Below are 18,663 nucleotides of genomic sequence, written 5' to 3'. Positions count from 1 at the left end.
GTGGACCACCAAAAATATAAAATACTTAGGATTTGTATCAACTCACCACCCAGGTTTTTTACTTGTAACATACAGTATAGTTAAATGCACTAATGAGGAACAATGGGTACATGGTGAAGATACGCATACTCATCCCTAGAATCTTTAGAGTCTGTTTTCTAAGGAGGTAGCTCAGAACATTAACAACTTGATAGTTAAGAACACTATAACAACATGGAAGAAAATTAAACGGATTCCAAAATAACCAATATCCCTCCCTAAAAACACATCTCTATGGAACAATCCTTGGATAGTTTTTCAGAATTCACTAATAAATTGGTCTACATTGAAAACTAAAGGCGTATAAACTGTAAATGACTTGGTAATAGGAAATGCATTGGACTGACCCATGTAGATATTTTCTAAAACATGCAACTTCAAAGTTTTATATCAAGACATTTCAATCAAATCTTTTGGACATCAGAGTAATCCTGAGGGAATCCTATTTGAATCAGAAAAGGATGTTCATATGATATGTAAGATGCATTGCCTTCAGAAGTATTCATACCCCTTGACTTATTCCACATTTTGTTCAATTAGAGCCTGAATTCAAAATGGATTAAATATATTTTATTTCTTACCTATCTACACACAATACCCCATAATGACAAAGTGAAAACATGTTTTTAGAAATGTTTGCCAATTTATTGAAAATGAAATACAGAAATATACAATTTACGTTCAGTGCCGTGACAAATTATTTGCCCCCTTTCTGGTCCCCTATTTTTGCATATTTTTGATACTGAATGTTATCAGATCTTCAACCAAAACCTAATATTAGATAAAGGCAACGTGAGTTTACAAAAAACAAAATATACTTACTTTATTTACTTAATTAACAAAAGTATACAACACCCAGTTCCCCTGTTTGAAAAGGTATTTGCCCTCTTACACTCAATAACTGGTTGTGCCACCTTTAGCTGCAATGACTCCAACAAAATGCTTCCTGTAGTTTTTGATCAGTCTTTCACATCGCTGTGGAGGAACTTTGGCCCACTCTTGCGTGCAAAATTGCTTTAACTCAGTGACATTTGTGGATTTTCAAGCATGAACTGCAAGTCCTGTCACAACATCGAGATTAAGACTGGACTTTGACTTGGTCATTCCAAAACTTAAAATGTGTTGCTTTTGAACCATTTTCATGTAGACTTGATTGTGTGTTTTGGACAATTGCCTTGCTGCATGTGCTTCAAGCTCACAGAGGGAAGGCCTTACATTTTCCTGTAGAATTCTCTGACACAGAGCAGAATTCATGGTTCCTTCTATTAAAAGGCAAGTCGTCCAGGTCCTGAGGCAGCAAAGCATCCCCAAACCATCACACTACCACCACCATGCTGACCGTTGGTATGAGGTTCTTACTGTGGAATGCAGTGTTTGGTTTTTGCCAGACATGATTTACAAAAACATAATTCCACTTTGATATGATGGGGTATTGTATGAAGGCCAGTGACAAAACATCTCAATTTAATCCATTTTTAAATGCAGGCTGTAACACAACAAAACGTGGAAAAAGTCAAGGGGTGTGAATACTTTCTGAAGGCGCTTTATACAAAACCTTGCAAAGAGCCTATCTAACTGACAGTCTCTTAGAAACAAATATAAACTATTGGAAACAAAGCTTGAAAACAACTAATATTGGCACAAGATGGAGGTAATGTTGGAACATAACTAACGAACTAACAAAAATGTACACTTAATCCAGCATAAACTAATGTGTATAATTTATTACACAAGAAACAAAATTCTCAAATTCTACAGCACAACGGCATAGTCAAGCCTTAAATGTAAAACTAACAATGACTCAATAATCCATGCCTTGTGGTAGTGCAATGTAAATGTACATTTAATCCTTCTGTCTGCATATTTCAAGACATGGCGTATGAGGGTTCAGTGAGATACCAGATGGGTTGGACGATACATTTCTCGTCATTCATCTTGAAAAAAACGTATACTTAAACTGGAAATCAACCAATCCTCCATCTTAAACACAATGGAAAGGTTGAATGCTTTATTTCTTTAGAAATGTAAAAACAGATATCTCTAGTTTAAACTGACAGATTTTGCTGGGGATTTTTTTGCTATGTAATTTAGATTGATGCACTGGTGCATCAATCAACTCTAGGAGGATAAATTATTATCTAAAAGTTGAACATGCGTGGGTGACAAAGAGAAACAAAATGGTGCAGTTTGAGGCCATGTGGCAGAGAGTGATACTGAAGCTGTGGGTGTGAACAGGTTGGTCTGGGCAGGGGTGATGTGGGTGTGAACAGGTTGGTCTGGGCAGGGGTGATGTGGGTGTGAACAGGTTGGTCTGGGCAGGGGTGATGTGGGTGTGAACAGGTGGGTCTGGGCAGGGGTGATGTGGGTGTGAACAGGTGGGTCTGGGCAGGGGTGATGTGGGTGTGAACAGGTGGGTCTGGGCAGGGGTGATGTGGGTGTGAACAGGTGGGTCTGGGCAGGGGTGATGTGGGTGTGAACAGGTGGGTCTGGGCAGGGGTGATGTGGATGTGAACAGGTGGGTCTGGGCAGGGGTGATGTGGGTGTGAACAGGTGGGTCTGGGCAGGGGTGATGTGGGTGTGAACAGGTGGGTCTGGGCAGGGGTGATGTGGGTGTGAACAGGTGGGTCTGGGCAGGGGTGATGTGGGTGTGAACAGGTGGGTCTGGGCAGGGGTGATGTGGGTGTGAACAGGTGGGTCTGGGCAGGGGTGATGTGGGTGTGAACAGGTGGGTCTGGGCAGGGGTGATGTGGGTGTGAACAGGTGGGTCTGGGCAGGGGTGATGTGGGTGTGAACAGGTGGGTCTGGGCAGGGGTGCTGTGGGTGTGAACAGGTTGGTCTGGGCAGGGGTGATGTGGGTGTGAACAGGTGGGTCTGGGCAGGGGTGCTGTGGATGTGAACAGGTGGGTCTGGGCAGGGGTGATGTGGGTGTGAACAGGTGGGTCTGGGCAGGGGTGATGTGGGTGTGAACAGGTGGGTCTGGGCAGGGGTGATGTGGGTGTGAACAGGTGGGTCTGGGCAGGGGTGATGTGGGTGTTTGTGTGCGTCTGTATGTTGTCATTTGTATGTGTATGTTTTGTATTGTAATTTTTTTTATACTTACAAAAATAATCATGTTTATTATATTTCAAAATACAGTCAAAACAAATGTATTCCTTTACTCCACTATTTGACAAGAGTGGAAATAGACCTAACAAATCTATAGAATAGGCCTACCTAATATTATTACATTCATTGGACTAACAATATGCTGTCCAGGAACAACTGACTCAGTAGATGTAGTATGATAAAGGAATAACAATACATTGGAAATATGTTACCTCTGTTGAGCTGAAAAACCTTGATGGGGAGTTGCTCTTCACACTTCCCACAGGTCCTACACTATGAGCCAAGCTGACAAACAGTTCCAAGGAAATTATTTAAGTACCATGTTTTAGATCAGGAATCATCAACTAGATTCAGCCACGGGCCAATTTTTTTCTTGAGTGAATGGTTAAGGGGCCAGAACATAATTATAAATAAATTAAACGACAAATTGACCGCAAGAAGTCCCGACATATACAATATTTCACTAAAGCATGATCATTGCAAACCTTGCTTTCATTTGTATATGGTCACATAGGCCTAAGGTAGATAGCATTTTCCTATTAGGCCTACTGTAGGTTATATTTCTCTATTAGGTCTACTGTATGTTATATTTCTCTATTAGGTCTACTGTAGGTTATATTTCTCTATTAGGCCTACTGTAGGTTATATTTCTCTATTAGGTCTAATGTAGGTTATATTTCTCTATTAGGTCTACTGTAGGTTATATTTCTCTATTAGGCCAACAGTAGGTTATATTTCTCTATTAGGCCTACTGTAGGTTATATTTCTCTATTAGGTCTATGCTTTGGAATACTTTGATAGATTTACCAAATTAAAATAATTTGGTGTTGATTAGCTGGTGTTTTTACAATATTTTATGTTCAACAACAAAAAAATATATACACTACATGGCCAAAAGTATGTGGACATTCGTCGAACATCTCATCCCAGAATCATGGCCCTTAACTTCTTATGGCTGCAGGGGGCGTTATTGAGTAGCCAGCTAAATCGTGCCCATTTCAAACGGCCTCGTACTCAATTCTTGCTCGTACAATATGCATATTATTATTATTATTGGATAGAAAACACTCTCTAGTTTCTATAGCCGTTGGAATTATGTCTCTGAGTGAAACAGAACTCATTCTACAGCACTTTTCCTGACAGGGAGTGAGATTTCAGAAATCTTGGCCCCTGATCTGGGGTCAGTTTTAAGGTCCCTGTAAATGCTATAAGGATAAAAACACTGCCTACGTCTTCCTCTGGATGTCAGTACGTGGTGACGCTTTGAATGGAGTCGATTGCGCAATCAGGGCCTGTATAAAAGAGTACAAGGTGGAAGTAGCTTCCTTTTCTTCCTGCGCCTGACGCACGATGGACGTCGGACTGGCTCTCTTTCCAAGCTGTTGTTTAGCCAGTAATATTTCTCCGGTCATGTTTTTACTCGTTATAGGTGTTAAAAACATCATAAGGTAGTTAATTTAAACCGTTTTATAGCAATTTATATCCGTTTAGTGCGATTTTTAGGCCTTCCTTTGTGATGCACTTTGAACCGCTGGGCACGTTTCCAGTACATGCCGAACGTTAGTGGCCATTTCGACAGGGCAAGAGGACATATTTCGACCAAAAGACGATTAGACCGGAGAAAGGATTCATTGCCCAAGATTCTGATGGAAGATCAGCTCATAGTAAGAACTATTTATGATGATAAATCGTTGTTCTGTAGAAAAATGTTAAACGCATATTCTGCCATTTTTTTTGTTGTAGCTTCACTTGGCGAACCCTGTATTGCACAGTAAGGATAATTTTAGAAATGTAATTCAGCGATTGCATTAAGAACTCATTTGTCTTTCGATTCCTGTCAACCCTGTATTTTTTAGTCAAGTTTATGATTAGTTATCGATTAGACTAGATCACTCTCAAAGATGGCGCCCGACATTTTCAGACCAGTTTGGCTACTATTCTCATTGTATAACCACGATTTTTCTGGCTAAATATGCACATTTTCGATCAAACTCTATATGTATGTTGTAATATGATGTTACAGGAGTGTCATCGGAAGAATTCTGAGAAGGTTAGTGAAAAAATTAATATATTTTGGCGATGATAACGATATCGCTCTCTTTGGCTTGAATCAATGCTCGGGTAACGTTTGCATATGTGGTATGCTAATATAACGATTTATTGTGTTTTCGCTGTAAAACACTTAGAAAATCTGAAATGTTGTCTGAATTCACAAGATCTGTGTCTTTCCATTGCTATGCGCTGTGTATTTTTAAGAAATGTTTTATGATGAGTAAATTGGTAATACACGTTGCTCTCTGTAGTAATTCTAGTCGCTTTGGTGAGATTTGTGATGGTGGCTGCAATGGCAAACTATGATTTATACCTGAAATATGCAAATTTTTCTAACAAAACCTATGCTATACAATAAATATGTTATCAGACTGGCATCTGATGAAGTTTTTTCTTGGTTAGTGGCTATTTATATCTTTATTTGGTCGAATTTGTGATAGCACCTGATGGAGTAAGAAACTGATGGAGTTAGAAAAGTGGTGTCTTTTGCTAACGTGGTTAGCTAATAGATTTACATATTTTGTCTTCCCTGTAAAACATTTTAAAAATCTGAAATGGTGGCTTTATTCACAAGATCTGTATCTTTCATTTGGTGTCTTGGACTTGTGATTTAATGATACTTAGATGCTACTATTTAATTGTGACGCTATGCTAGCGATGCTAATCAGTGGGGGGTGGGTGGGGGGTGCTCCCCAAGTGGGACGCAAGCGTCCCACTGTCCCAGAGAGGTTAAAACCTCTAACGAGTCACAAACCCGGATCCGGGATCCCCCCCATCAAAAAAGCTGACTAGCATAGCCTAGCCTAAAGCCACAGGGATATCATATAATAAAATGTTCATGAAATCACAAGTCCAAGACACCAAATGAAAGATACACATCTTGTGAATCCAGCCATCATTTCTGATTTTTAAAATGTTTTACAGGGAAGACACAATATGTATTTCTATTAGCTAACCACCATAGCAAAAGACACAACTTTTTTTCCCCACCATTTTTTTCCTGCATAGGTAGCTATCACAAATTCGACCAAATAAAGATATAAATAGTCACTAACCAAGAAACAACTTCATCAGATGACAGTCTGATAACATATTTATTGTATAGCATATGTTTTGTTCGAAAAATGTGCATATTTCAGGTATAAATCATAGTTTTACATTGCAGCCACCATCACAACTCTCACCAAAGCAACTAGAATAACTACAGAGAGCAACGTGAATTACCTAAATACTCATCATAAAACATTTATGAAAAATACACAGCGTACAGCAAATGAAAGACAAAGATCTTGTGAATCAGGCCAATATTTCAGATTCTTTAAGTGTTTTACAGCGAAAACACAATCTAGCATTATATTAGCTTACTACAATAGCCAACCACACAGCAGGATTGATTCATGCACGTTAGCGATAGCGAATAAGCCAGCAAAAGATATTACATTTTTCACCAACCATTCTCTAAACTTCATCAGATGACAGTCCTATAACATCATATTACACAATACATATATTGTTTGTTCGAAAATGTGCATATTTTGCGGCACAAATCGTGGTTATACAATGAGAATAGTAGCCAAGCTGCCAACAAAATGTCAGGAGAAATCTTGGGAGAGGCACCTAATCTAATCAATAACTAATCATAAACTTGACTAAAAAATACAGGTTGGACAGCAAATGAAAGATACATTAATTCTTAATGCAACCGCTGTGTTAGATTTTTAAAATTAACGTTACTACGACATACAGCGTGCGTTAAAGCGAGACCGCACCGAAATTAATGGCGGAATAGTAGTGTAACATTTTTCAACAGAACAATGAATTAACATCATAAATAGTTCTTACTTTTTGATGAGCTTCCATCAGAATCTTGTGCAAGTGGTCCTTTATCCAGAATCATCGTTGCTCGGTTGTAGATTGTCGTCTTCAACTTAGGAATTAGCAGCAAACATTAGCTATGTGGCCCAGACGTGTCCAACTCTTCATAACGCAGCACAAAGAAATATCCGAAAATCGCAATATACTGATATAAACTGATATAACTCGGTTTAAAATAACTACATTATGATGTCTTTAACACCTATATCGAATAAAATCAGAGCCGGATATATCTAAGGCCTATAACGAGAGCTTTTCAGAATGCCATCCTGAGGTCTGTCTTGCTCCATGACGAACGTTGAAAAGAGTGCACCCCACGTTCCAAGAGCCTTTATATGGCCTCAGATCTGCCTAGCAACCCCATTCCAATTCTCACTGCTTACTGACATCTAGGGGAAATCGTATGCAGTGCATGTCGACTCATAGATTACATGCAAATTAATAAACTGACCCTGGAACAGAGTGCCCGATTTCAGATTTCTCACTTCCTGACAGGAAGTTAGCTGCAACTTGAGTTCTGTTTTACTCACAGATATAATTCAAACGGTTTTAGAAACTAGAGAGTGTTTTCTATCCAATAGTAATAATAATATGCATATTGTACGAGCAAGAATTGAGTACGAGGCAGTTTAATTTGGGAATGAATTTTTACAAAGTGAAAACAGCGCCCCCATATTGACAAGAAGGTCAGGGCTCTGTGCAGGCCAGTCAAGTTCTTCCACACCGATCTCGACAATCCATTTCTGAATGGACCTCGCTTTGTGCACGGGGGCATTGTCATGCTGAAACCAAAAAGGGCTTCCCCCAAACTGTTGCCACAAAGTTGGAAGCACAGAATCATCTAGAATGTCATTGCATGCTGTAGCGTTAAGACTTCCCTTTACTGGAACTAAGGAGCCTGAAACATGAAAAACAGTCCCAGACCATTATTCCTCCTCCACCAAACTTTACAGTTGACACTATGTGTTCGGGCAGGTAGCGTTATCCTAGCATCCGCCAAACGGTGAAGCTTGATTCATCACTCCAGAGAATGCTTTCCACTGCTCCAGAGTCCAATGGCGGTGAGCTATACACCACTCCAGTCGACGCTTGCCATTGCACATGGTGATCTTAGGCTTGTGTGCGGCTGCTCAGCCATGGAAACCCATTTCATGAAGCTCCAGACGAACAGTTCTTGTGCTGACGTTGCTTCCAGAGGCAGTTTGGAACTCGGTAGTGAGTGTTGCATCTGAGGACAGACGATTTTTACACGCTATGCGCTTCAGCACTCGGCGGTCCCGTTCTGTGAGTTTGTGTAACCTACCACTTCGCAGCTGAGCCATTGCTGCTCCTAGATGTTTCCACTTCACAACAACAGCACTTACAGTTTTACCGGGGCAGCTCTAGCAGGGCAAAACATTTACGAACTGACTTGTTGGAAAGGTGGCATCCTATGACGGTGCCACTTTGAAAGTCACTGAGCTCTTCAGTAAGGCCATTCTACTACCGATGTTTGTCTATGGATATTGCATGGTGTGTGCTTGACTTTATACACCTGTCAGCGACGGGTGTGGTTGAAATAGCCCGAATCCACAAATTTGTATATATAGTGTGTATATATTGCATATTATTTGGGGCTCAGAAAACTTGGTCGGCCAAATCAATTAAACCGCAGGTGCCGCCAGTTGTGGAACATTGTTTTTGATCATGTCATAGATAGATGTTTCATAATACCCTTAAGACATTTGGCTGAACTGGCCTTTTGCACTCCTCAACCCTTCTGTATGCAGAGCTAAATGTCCATGTCAAGCTTTGATGTTGCCGATGGGGTCCTAATCGGATTTGTACTACGATACAAAATGAAGAGATGACTGTTCAGCTGCAGAGCTAGAGATGAGAATAGAGATGCTGGTTTGAAATAGAGATACTAGTCTATACTTCATTACATGCCATTATTCATGCATGTGTATCGCCACAATCTGGTTTGGCAGGCCAGAGTTCGCTAGAGTTTATATGTTGCATAATGTTATCTACTGATGAGGAGATAACCTACGTTGACCCTAGCTGAATTTGAGTTTGAAAGGCATCCAATACGTAATAAAACGCGTTCTGTTAAAAAAAATAGACAATCGCCATCACCGAATCACCAGGTCTGCAAACGGAGGTAGGCCTATGCCTAGCCCATTTCAGTAGGTAGCTTATGTGCAGTAGCATTGCGCGCTAGTCTTCTAGGCTCTCAGAAAGGGGAAAAGAATGCCATCTTGAGGATACAAAACACACAATTTTGTTCATGCAGGTAAAACATTTCCAATACGCAGTGTACACACAATGTAACACATACGATAACTTCTTGATACGTTTTTGTGCACAACTTGCTATGGAAATACAAAATGTTTTTTGAATCACCTGTTAGCCTAATTGCGTGTCTTCTCCATATCTCTTACAACATCAGCACTTTACCACAAACAAAATAAATTGTCCCAAAATTAGGCAGGCCTTCTGCTGTAGTCTCTCCTCGAAAATGGTCTCAGAATGCCTGACTGAATAAAGTAGTTGTAGAGACAACAGGAGAACTAAATGCTGTAGTGTCCAAATCAACATCAAACGTATGTGGTAGGCATATCTATGCATAATGTTGTTCGATCTTGTTGGGTTGCATGTGAAACTTTTCTTATTTATTTATAGGCCTACTGATCTCGTTAATAAATACATCTGGACTTTGTATGTTACACTGTTACAATGCAATTATAAACACACATTTTGTTTTGGGGGTTTAACATAATCATTGATTATGCAGCTAGAGTATTAGATTGCTACATTGACATACTGTATTAAAAGATATCATATCGTAAGCCCTGAATTTAACTTTAATAAAAAGCACAAGAAACCTACAGGCATATTATAAATTATACATTCAAGCCATACCAGTAAAGGAATCTGTTGAATTAAAATACACAATTTAAATCAACGATAATCAAGATTTTATCTATATTTTAAGATGCTTGAAAAAGCTATTCCTTATCTATGAATAAAATTTATATTTTTTTAAATAACACAAATGCAGCGACTAATGTAGTCTCCTATACATGTATTATTACCTTATTACAACACTGATATGTGTAACTGACTGTGAATCACATGTTTATTTGGCGTACCCCAGAAGACATTGCGCGTACCTTGGGAACACCTAACATAGAAGACTCGGAACTTAGGGGGCAAGAAGTAGAAGTTGATAACCTGTACCGCGGGCCAAACACACCAGTCCACCTGGAAGGAAAAGAATCACAAACAAACCTTGAGAACTAGAGGGGTGTCAATACAGAAATATAGAGTACAATGGGCCTATGCTTCTGATCCAAACCATTCTTATCAGGTAACTGAATACATTAAAAAGCAAGATACAATAAATGCCCTCCGAACAAAGGACAATAAAATCAAGCAGGTAAGAGGATAGAGAATACAAAGGCCAAATTGTAGGGAATAATTAGGGCTAGTGTAACGACTTTCGTTGGTGGAAGGAGAGGAGGACCAAAATGCAGCGTGGTACGTATCCATAATAACTTTTAATGAGAATGAATACAAAATACAAAAAGAACAAGAGAATCAAAATGAAAACTGAAACAGTCCCGAATGGTGAAAACACTAAAACGGAAAACAACTACCCACAACCCATAGTGGGAAAACAGGCTACCTAAATATGGCTCCCAATCAGAGACAACGACTGACACCTGCCTCTGATTGAGAACCATAATAGGCCAAACACATAGAAATATAACGTATAGAACACAACATAGAATAACAACATAGAATGCCCACCCCAACTCACGCCCTGACCAAACTAAAATAAATACATAAAAAGGAACTAAGGTCAGAACGTGACAGCTAAGATATGAACAACACAGTCATACTATTCCACTAACCTTGTAGAACTCCCAGAACTTGTCTTTGAATTTCTCCAACCCCTCAGACAGATTATGGCCCTCCATCTTGCCCATACCTGTAGGAAGATAAAAAAAAAACAGTATCTCCCATCTATGGAAGTCCCTCCAACCCCACTTTAGTGAGTTTTGTTGGGAGCTTTTCCATAAGAGCAAGCAAACAGTCCACGTTGACATTGATTTAACTTAGTATACTGTTAACGCTGACTTAAAAAAAAACTTGAAAAAACACACTCCCCTATGAAATACTATGCTCCATGGTCAGTGATGCAATCAGCTGATCGGTGAGGACTTTCTTGCTGACAGTAGGTAGAGCATTGCTGACAAAAATAACATGTCCAGCCACTGGTACAAGTAGCGCATGAAAGGCCCCATTGAACATCCTACTGCAAAATATGCAAACTACAGAGGGCAGTGTAATACAGCAACATGAAATATATGTCCTTGCAAATAGTGACACCTATATACTACTGTATTGTATATTGGAAAACACAAGGAAAATATGCAATAATCTTATCAATATAAAGGATACAATTAGAGAGAAGTATGTTTTGGAATATTATGGTTGAACTTTTTTTATGCTATACATTTTCTTTTGGTTATGATTAGGAATATATCTTGCCCTCGCACATTCATGTTCATTGTCTTTCAAAAGTTAATTCATACATCACAGATTGCTGTCCTTGGTCCTGGACCTTACCTGTATGAGCCCAGTCACAAGCCCTTTCAGGGACACTCCATTTTTTTCTGGTTTGCTGAATGATATTGCCGGCGGCAAGCATGCCCCCACAGCTCACAGTATTGGTTACAATAAGAAACCTGCTGTTGAAAAACGGCTTCCAGTAACCTGTAATCTTGACGGGAAACTGTCTGCTCGACTGAGGAATCATGATTATTATTCCAAACGACGGTTATCCAGTAAGTGGTCCACTAGGATAAATGTTCAATGTTATTGATGTACAGTACCAGTCAAAAGTTTGGACACACCTACTCATTTTACCTTTATTTAACTAGGCAAGTCAGTTTAGAACAAATTCTTATTTTCAATGACAGCCTAGGAACAGTGGGTTAACTGCCTTGTTCAGGGGCAGAACAACAGATTTTTACCTTGGGGATTTGATCTTGCAACCTTTCGGTTACTAGTCCAACGTTCTAACCACTAGGCTACCTGCCACCCCTCAGTCAAGGTTTTTTATTTATTTTCACTATTTTCTACATTGTAGAAAGCTAGTGAAGACATAGTAGTAACCAAAAAGTGTTAAACAAATCAAAATATATTTGAGATTCTTTAAAGTAGCCACCTTTGCCTTGATGACAGCTTTGCACACTCTTGGCATTCTCTTTGGCTTCAAAGCAGCTTCCCCTAACTCATCTAGGGTTTATACATAGCATTGGTGTCAAATGCATAATAGCGAGGAGTTTGAGGACATCATACTCCCCAATGCTGCACAAAAAAACTATCTAGCTGAAGCACAAGATCCCTTTCATAAATGATGTGCAATTCTGATTCATCAAAGAAGTAGTATGATAGAAAAGTGACTTGACAAATTAAATCTCTAGATGAACATTGAATTGTTTTGACATACTGTAACCTTCTAAGAATAGGCTACAGAGGAGGCTGGTGGGAGGAGTTATAGGAGGAAGGGCTCATCGTAAAGCCTGCAAGGGAATTCATGGAACGGAGTCAAACACATGTTTTCCATATGTTTGACTCTGCTCCATTTATTCCATTCAAGCCATTACAATGGCCCATCCTCCTATAACTCCTCCCACCAGCCTCCACTGATAGGCTACTATGTCACCTTCTATAAATCACATTAGAAGCATAGAAAAGGTGCAAAGGTCATATTTCTGATTTGATTAAAAAGACACTGATTAGAATATCCACACTTCAGTTTTGTCACTGATACACCTGGGACCATAATCCATAGTGTAAAGGTTAGATGTTTTTGGATAACCAAACAGTTAAATAAAAATGGTGCATCCATCCAAAACTAGATAGGGTCTACACAACACCAGCATCTTCAGCTTTAGATCAGTGTGTAAGGTCTGTGAGTAGGCTATTCATTCTTCCATTATTTCGTTTTGATTAAGAAATGCAACCAAAGAAAAATCAGACAGCGTGAAATCTTGTAGCCGTCAAACTTTCGATCTTACATTTTTACATCATGCTCCAATAGACACACCAAATGATGTTGAAGGACATGACCCTTAATCAGCAGTATAACAAGGGAGAACATGTCTCTTTAACAGCACTGAAAGCAGCACAGACAGTCCTATTAAACCGCCAGGGAAGAGGCTTGACATGTCACTGGTTTGTCTGCGGTCTCCACTAGGCAAGACTCAGCGAAGCTATGCAGAACCATGACAACCACGACAAGCCTTCTACTGTAAGAGCACTCACTCAAAAAGGTATTCATCCCCACAGCGCCTGTCAAAAAAGAAATATCTGATCTAATAGGATAAACACGTATCACATTCAACATAAAACGCAGATTTAATAAAGAAGTCCTTTTAAAGTAGTTTACTTTAATTTCGTATTCATTATTATTATTCATTTACAAAGGCTAGTGAAACTTCATCACTTTATAAAAAATTGATTGCTATCAGAGAGCCTTATTTCACACAGCTCATTCCACACAGCTCATTCCACACAGCTCATTTCACACAGCTCATTCCACACAGCTCATTCCACACAGCTCATTCCACACAGCTCATTCCACAAAGGCTCATTCATTGAGCAATGAAACAGTACATGACGTCCATTTTCTTGATTTTTGAATAATTGTGTAATATTGATAGTTAAACCAGATTTTTTTAAAGCATTGATAGCGTTAAAACATGATTGATACCACACATTTTTAAGTGAGCATTTACCATCCATATTTAGCAATCAAACACAGAGGCACATGGCAGTATAGTGCAGTGTTGAGACGTAGATGATTTACTCGTCATGGTAACTGTAACTTCTATGTCGTTTCATCAGAGCCGTACTACAGGCTTCAGGCTTGGACCCCTAAAGGAGAATATGACAGAGAACAGAAATCAAAGGACTATCTTTCTTATTCCTACAGCACACTCTAGTGCAGTAGTCACCAACCGGTCGATTCGCGATCCTAGTCCATCACCAAACATTTCTGTAGAAAAGTCAACGATAAAGGTTTGCTATCCTTTATTTATATTATTGGTGTTGCATTTGATTCACAAGTCCTGCACACCGGGCAGGTGAAGTGTTCCAATTTTGAACCATTTAATTGTCTGAAAAGACAAGCTTCACCTGCCCGGCGGACCAGGAGATCTGTGGCTAAACTGAGGTCGCATACTGTGCTGGCAAATCGGATAGCTCAAATCACCGTTCCTACAGCTTCCACGACCCTGGCCACAGCGAAGTTTGATAGGCAACTAGCCTACATGAGATGTAATAACTTTTAAAACCAGGACCAGAGAGTGACTGTCAAAGAATACAGCAAAGAGCTGCTGTTTTTGAGTGAGTTCATGTCTAAGTTTTTATTCAGCACTGTCAACACTGTTTTTATTCAACACAATTACAATACATAAAATGCACTTCTCCCTACTTCCACTTGCGCTGCAATGAATTAGTAGATAAGTGTATCGATAGCCCTGCGTTTTTATTAATATTATTATTATCAGCAGCTCTTCGTGTCTTTTTTAATATTGAGGAATATTTCACTTTCTCTGGTCATAGGAACAACATGGATTTGTGCAGATGCGGTGCGACTTGAGTTTTCCCATCAGGTGAAAGACGGTGTCCCCTCTCTCTGGTCAGTCTCACCGGAGGAAAGAAAGGAGAGAGCAGGGACAGTGAGAGGGGGACCCTCTGCTGCTCTCTCCCTCCCTCCGCTGAGACTAATGCCGTGTTCAAAACAACTGGGAACTCGGAAATCTCAGACTTCCGACTTCAGTGCATTCAAGACAAATAATAGTTTTCCACGGTCATCCAACTCAGAATTCCAAGTCGGAAACTCTGGCATCTTTCTACAGCTCCGGCTTTCCAACCTGAAGATCACTGACGTCATGATTTGACCTCATTTTCCCCCCGAGTTTCCAGTTGTCTTGAAAGCACCATGACCATCAGATACAGGTACCATCAGTCCAGTAAAATCAAAAAGAGAATTATTTCAATTTTTGCTCAGCTGTGCCTCGCAAATCATACAACTGATCTATTTTGTTATCAAAGCTTGGGTTTTGAAATATTATATGGTCTGAGAAGAACAATATTGGCAGGCCAGACAACTGTATAGTCAATATACTGAGATAATGTAGGCTAGTAGGCCTACTGCACAAACCGCCTTCCTACAGAACTGTTTTATTAGGTGAATGTTAAATTTTTTAAGCCATGCTTTAAAAAAATCTAGGTGGTAGATCTCTTGCTTTTTGACTGCGAAGTGATCTTGACTCAGAAAAGGTTGGATGGAGTATGGCGTCAAGAAATATCAACTTCATCAGGTACTGACTTACCATCAATGGTACAGTATATGTAAAGGCTATTCTATACACAGTGGTTTCTATAGACAGGAAAAAAGATGCATAGAAACAAGGAAAGAAGAATGGATGGATAAGACATTATGCGGTAAATATTGGAATGGTGTTTTTTGGCGGGCCAAAACTTACCTTGTACATGCTGCAGATCAGAGTGAAGAGTGAAGACATTGCTTTGTCCTGAAGTTCTTCTGTGTGCTCCTGAGAAAAGTTTCCAGATTACTATAACAATCGAGGCAATAAACGTTGTTGAGTGGTAAAACACCTTACTCGTAGCGGTTTGTAATACAGTTAACACAAAGTATTAATAGCAATGCAGACACAAGAAACACAAATATTTTGCCTCATTGAACTTACCCCATTGATGACAATCCAAGGCACATAGTTGTGGGTTGGCTTCAGGGCACCAGTCTTCACTGCGTTCTGATGCATTAGCTGATTCCCCTGGTCTCCCTTCACACAGGTCATGATGCTCTCCCACTTGGTGTTTGGGTCATAGAGCTCCACACACTGTCAAGGGAAGAGGTGGTCAGAACACTATTTCCAAGTATCCTCATATTTACAATGCAATCCAGTCATATCTCATATTTCCCTCCAGCCATACCCTTTTACACTATCTTATGTGAGCAGAGCATTTCATCAATCATCAAGCACAAAAACTCAGTCCATTCTATAACTTTTTGTTCCTATTTCTCAAGGGTATTAGAATAAAAATAGGGAGTGCTGTATATTGTTTGAGGTAGGGTCTTTTCATGGTTTTGTGTAGATAGAGAGAAGGTAAGAGTTAATGTCACTCACCTTCTCGCCTGCTTTAACCACATCAGTGGAGGCCTCCATGCAGTAGATTATCTGGAACGCATTACTTCCTGTAACATTCAATATGCAGGTCTGAGGAGAGAGAGAGGGAAAAAAACACATGTTTCAGCCCATTTTAAGCTGGTATTACCTGGTATTTACATGGTAGTAACTAAGAAACTATATGGTGACAATTAATACTTTCTGGTACTTTAGTGATGCGTCAATGAGTGTAATTGCTAGGCAATTAATCGGTAATTACTGTTCTAATAAATAATAAATAACTACCTGGTAGAATGTAAAATAAAGCATTACTAAAATCTCACCTCGATCATGTTTCCAAGACACTCTTCTTCACCGTGCTGACAGGTGAATTGATACTTCTTCCCATCAAAAGATTCCTGTAGTGAGACAAACAGAAATTACTTTGACTAAACACAACATTCCTCAACTCCATCCACTGATAACGACTTCCAAGTATTATATCCAAACTCAAAGCAAGATTCATGAGATGAGAGTCATCGTCTCTAGCCTAGTGTACTTACTCCTGCATTTCCATAGGGCACCAGCGTGACACTCATGGCGTCCTGCAGCATGGTCCATGTGGGTAAGAGCTGTGAGGTGAGGAAGGAGCGGCATGCTGGGCACAGAGACTCATAATACAGCTCCACCTGAACTGACTGCTCCAGCGTGTTGGCCTTGGTGGCATTGGTTTCCAGGCACTGCTTCAGAACCTGCCACAATAAAAGTAAAGACTCAACTGATAACCTGTTTCTTGTGCTGTGTATTTTTGTTGCCTTTACAGTAAAGCCATACAAGTTAACAAACACACACAGTATGGTTGAATTTTTAGGCCTAAATAGGGTCTATATGTCAAGCAGAATCTGTAGAGACAATTATGGGTGTTGATATTATATTTTAATATTATTTTTAATGTACAAACATACATTTTTCTCATTCTCTTCCTCATTCTCTACTGAAGTAAAAGTTGGGCAATTCCACAGCAACGGAATTATGCTGAGACTCCAATTTATTACTTTAAAATATATGCCAAACAAAAACCATTGACTTCAAAGTTTCACCAACCCAACTGTATGCACAATGAAAACTTTGAACAAGATACATAACAACAAAAATCTCACAGTTTTATTCTGTTACCAAACGTTGTATCTGCACAGTTATTCCTGTAAATGTGTTTTTGTAAAATGTTCTGTGAAAATTGTTAAAATGAGTCATTGTGCATAGAGTTGTATGGTTTGTTAAACTTTGAAATCAATGGTTTTTGTTTGGTAATTTGTCTTGACGTAATTCCGTTACCAAGAAATTGCCCAGTTGCCTCCTCAGTGGTGATCGGAGATCACTTTCCCCTGACCAATCAAAACACACCCCAACAAATCTAAGATACAGGCTACGAAGATATCGTTCTCACCCGTTGTAAATTGTAGTCCAATTACAGCGATACAACCACAACACACAGTTTAAGTCAATGTGTTACCAAAACATTGCATACATTTAATTACGACAAGAAACTCGTCAAGTGAACTTATTTTACCCCACATTCGATGGCTGAGTCCAAAGAGGTACACCACTGCGATGGAGAATATGAGCAAGACTTGCAATCTACATTTGACCAGGTGGTCAAAAGTGTAAACAGAATAATACCCTTCATCTTCCCTTCAGCACAAGACGACAGACACTGGCCACAGTCAGTAAATCTACTCTATATATAGTGATTCAAATTATATCACGGTACCCTCTAGCTAAGTAAATATATTTTCGATTTTACGATTTGTTCTCAGTCATGTGACCACTAACAGCGTCACTAAACACCGGCAAAGTTTGCGTTACATTGTATCATATCACGAGTTGGGATTGTCTTGATATTGATTATATTGTCACGATTTGTTATCTACCTGGAGGTATTTGTTTAACTTTGTTTCACCCAACTCTTGTTGGTGTTTATTGTGGCAAAGCAGATATTCATTATGATGCATAATGTATTGTCAAGCACGTATGCCCTGTTATAATGTATTATAATAGTCTCTTATCCTGACTATACCCTACTACTTAAAGCCTACCAGACATTCTGAAAAAAGTTTAAAAGTTGATACTGTACGTAGAGACATAACATTTTATAAGCCTTATTATAAACCGGGTGGTTCGAGCCCTGAATGCTGATTGGCTGAAAGCCGTTGTATTTCGGACTATATACCAGGGGTATGACAAAATATATATTTTTACTAGTCTAATTACATTGGTAACCAGTTTTTAATAAAAAAAAATAAGGCACCTCTGGGGTTTGTAGTATATGGCCAATATACCACGGCTAAGGGCTGTATCCAGGCACTCTGATAAGAACAGCTCTTAGCCTGGTATATTG

At 39.4% G+C, this 18,663-nt stretch overlaps 1 protein-coding gene and 1 pseudogene across 1 annotated transcript; both read right to left on the bottom strand.

The window, feature by feature from the left end:
* Positions 1 to 10,152: 10,152 nt before the first annotated feature.
* LOC129824591 (mpv17-like protein 2) lies at positions 10,153 to 12,192 on the bottom strand (annotated as a pseudogene).
* A 1,305-nt stretch (positions 12,193 to 13,497) lies between these two features.
* Positions 13,498 to 18,082, bottom strand: LOC129823859 (gamma-interferon-inducible lysosomal thiol reductase-like). Its single transcript, XM_055882903.1, has 7 exons — positions 17,836 to 18,082; positions 16,829 to 17,017; positions 16,610 to 16,684; positions 16,287 to 16,376; positions 15,846 to 15,998; positions 15,621 to 15,689; positions 13,498 to 14,004 (listed from the first exon to the last, which is right to left on the bottom strand). The coding sequence occupies exons 1-7, from the start codon at positions 17,950 to 17,952 to the stop codon at positions 13,933 to 13,935; spliced, it is 765 nt and encodes a 254-aa protein (XP_055738878.1). The 5' UTR covers positions 17,953 to 18,082; the 3' UTR covers positions 13,498 to 13,932.
* Positions 18,083 to 18,663: the final 581 nt, after the last annotated feature.

This window comes from Salvelinus fontinalis, chromosome 26, assembly GCF_029448725.1.
Source record: "Salvelinus fontinalis isolate EN_2023a chromosome 26, ASM2944872v1, whole genome shotgun sequence".
Lineage (NCBI taxonomy): Eukaryota > Metazoa > Chordata > Actinopteri > Salmoniformes > Salmonidae > Salvelinus > Salvelinus fontinalis.
The sequence above is the reverse complement of the archived record's forward strand: the minus strand, read 5'-3'. Positions and strand labels throughout refer to the sequence as shown.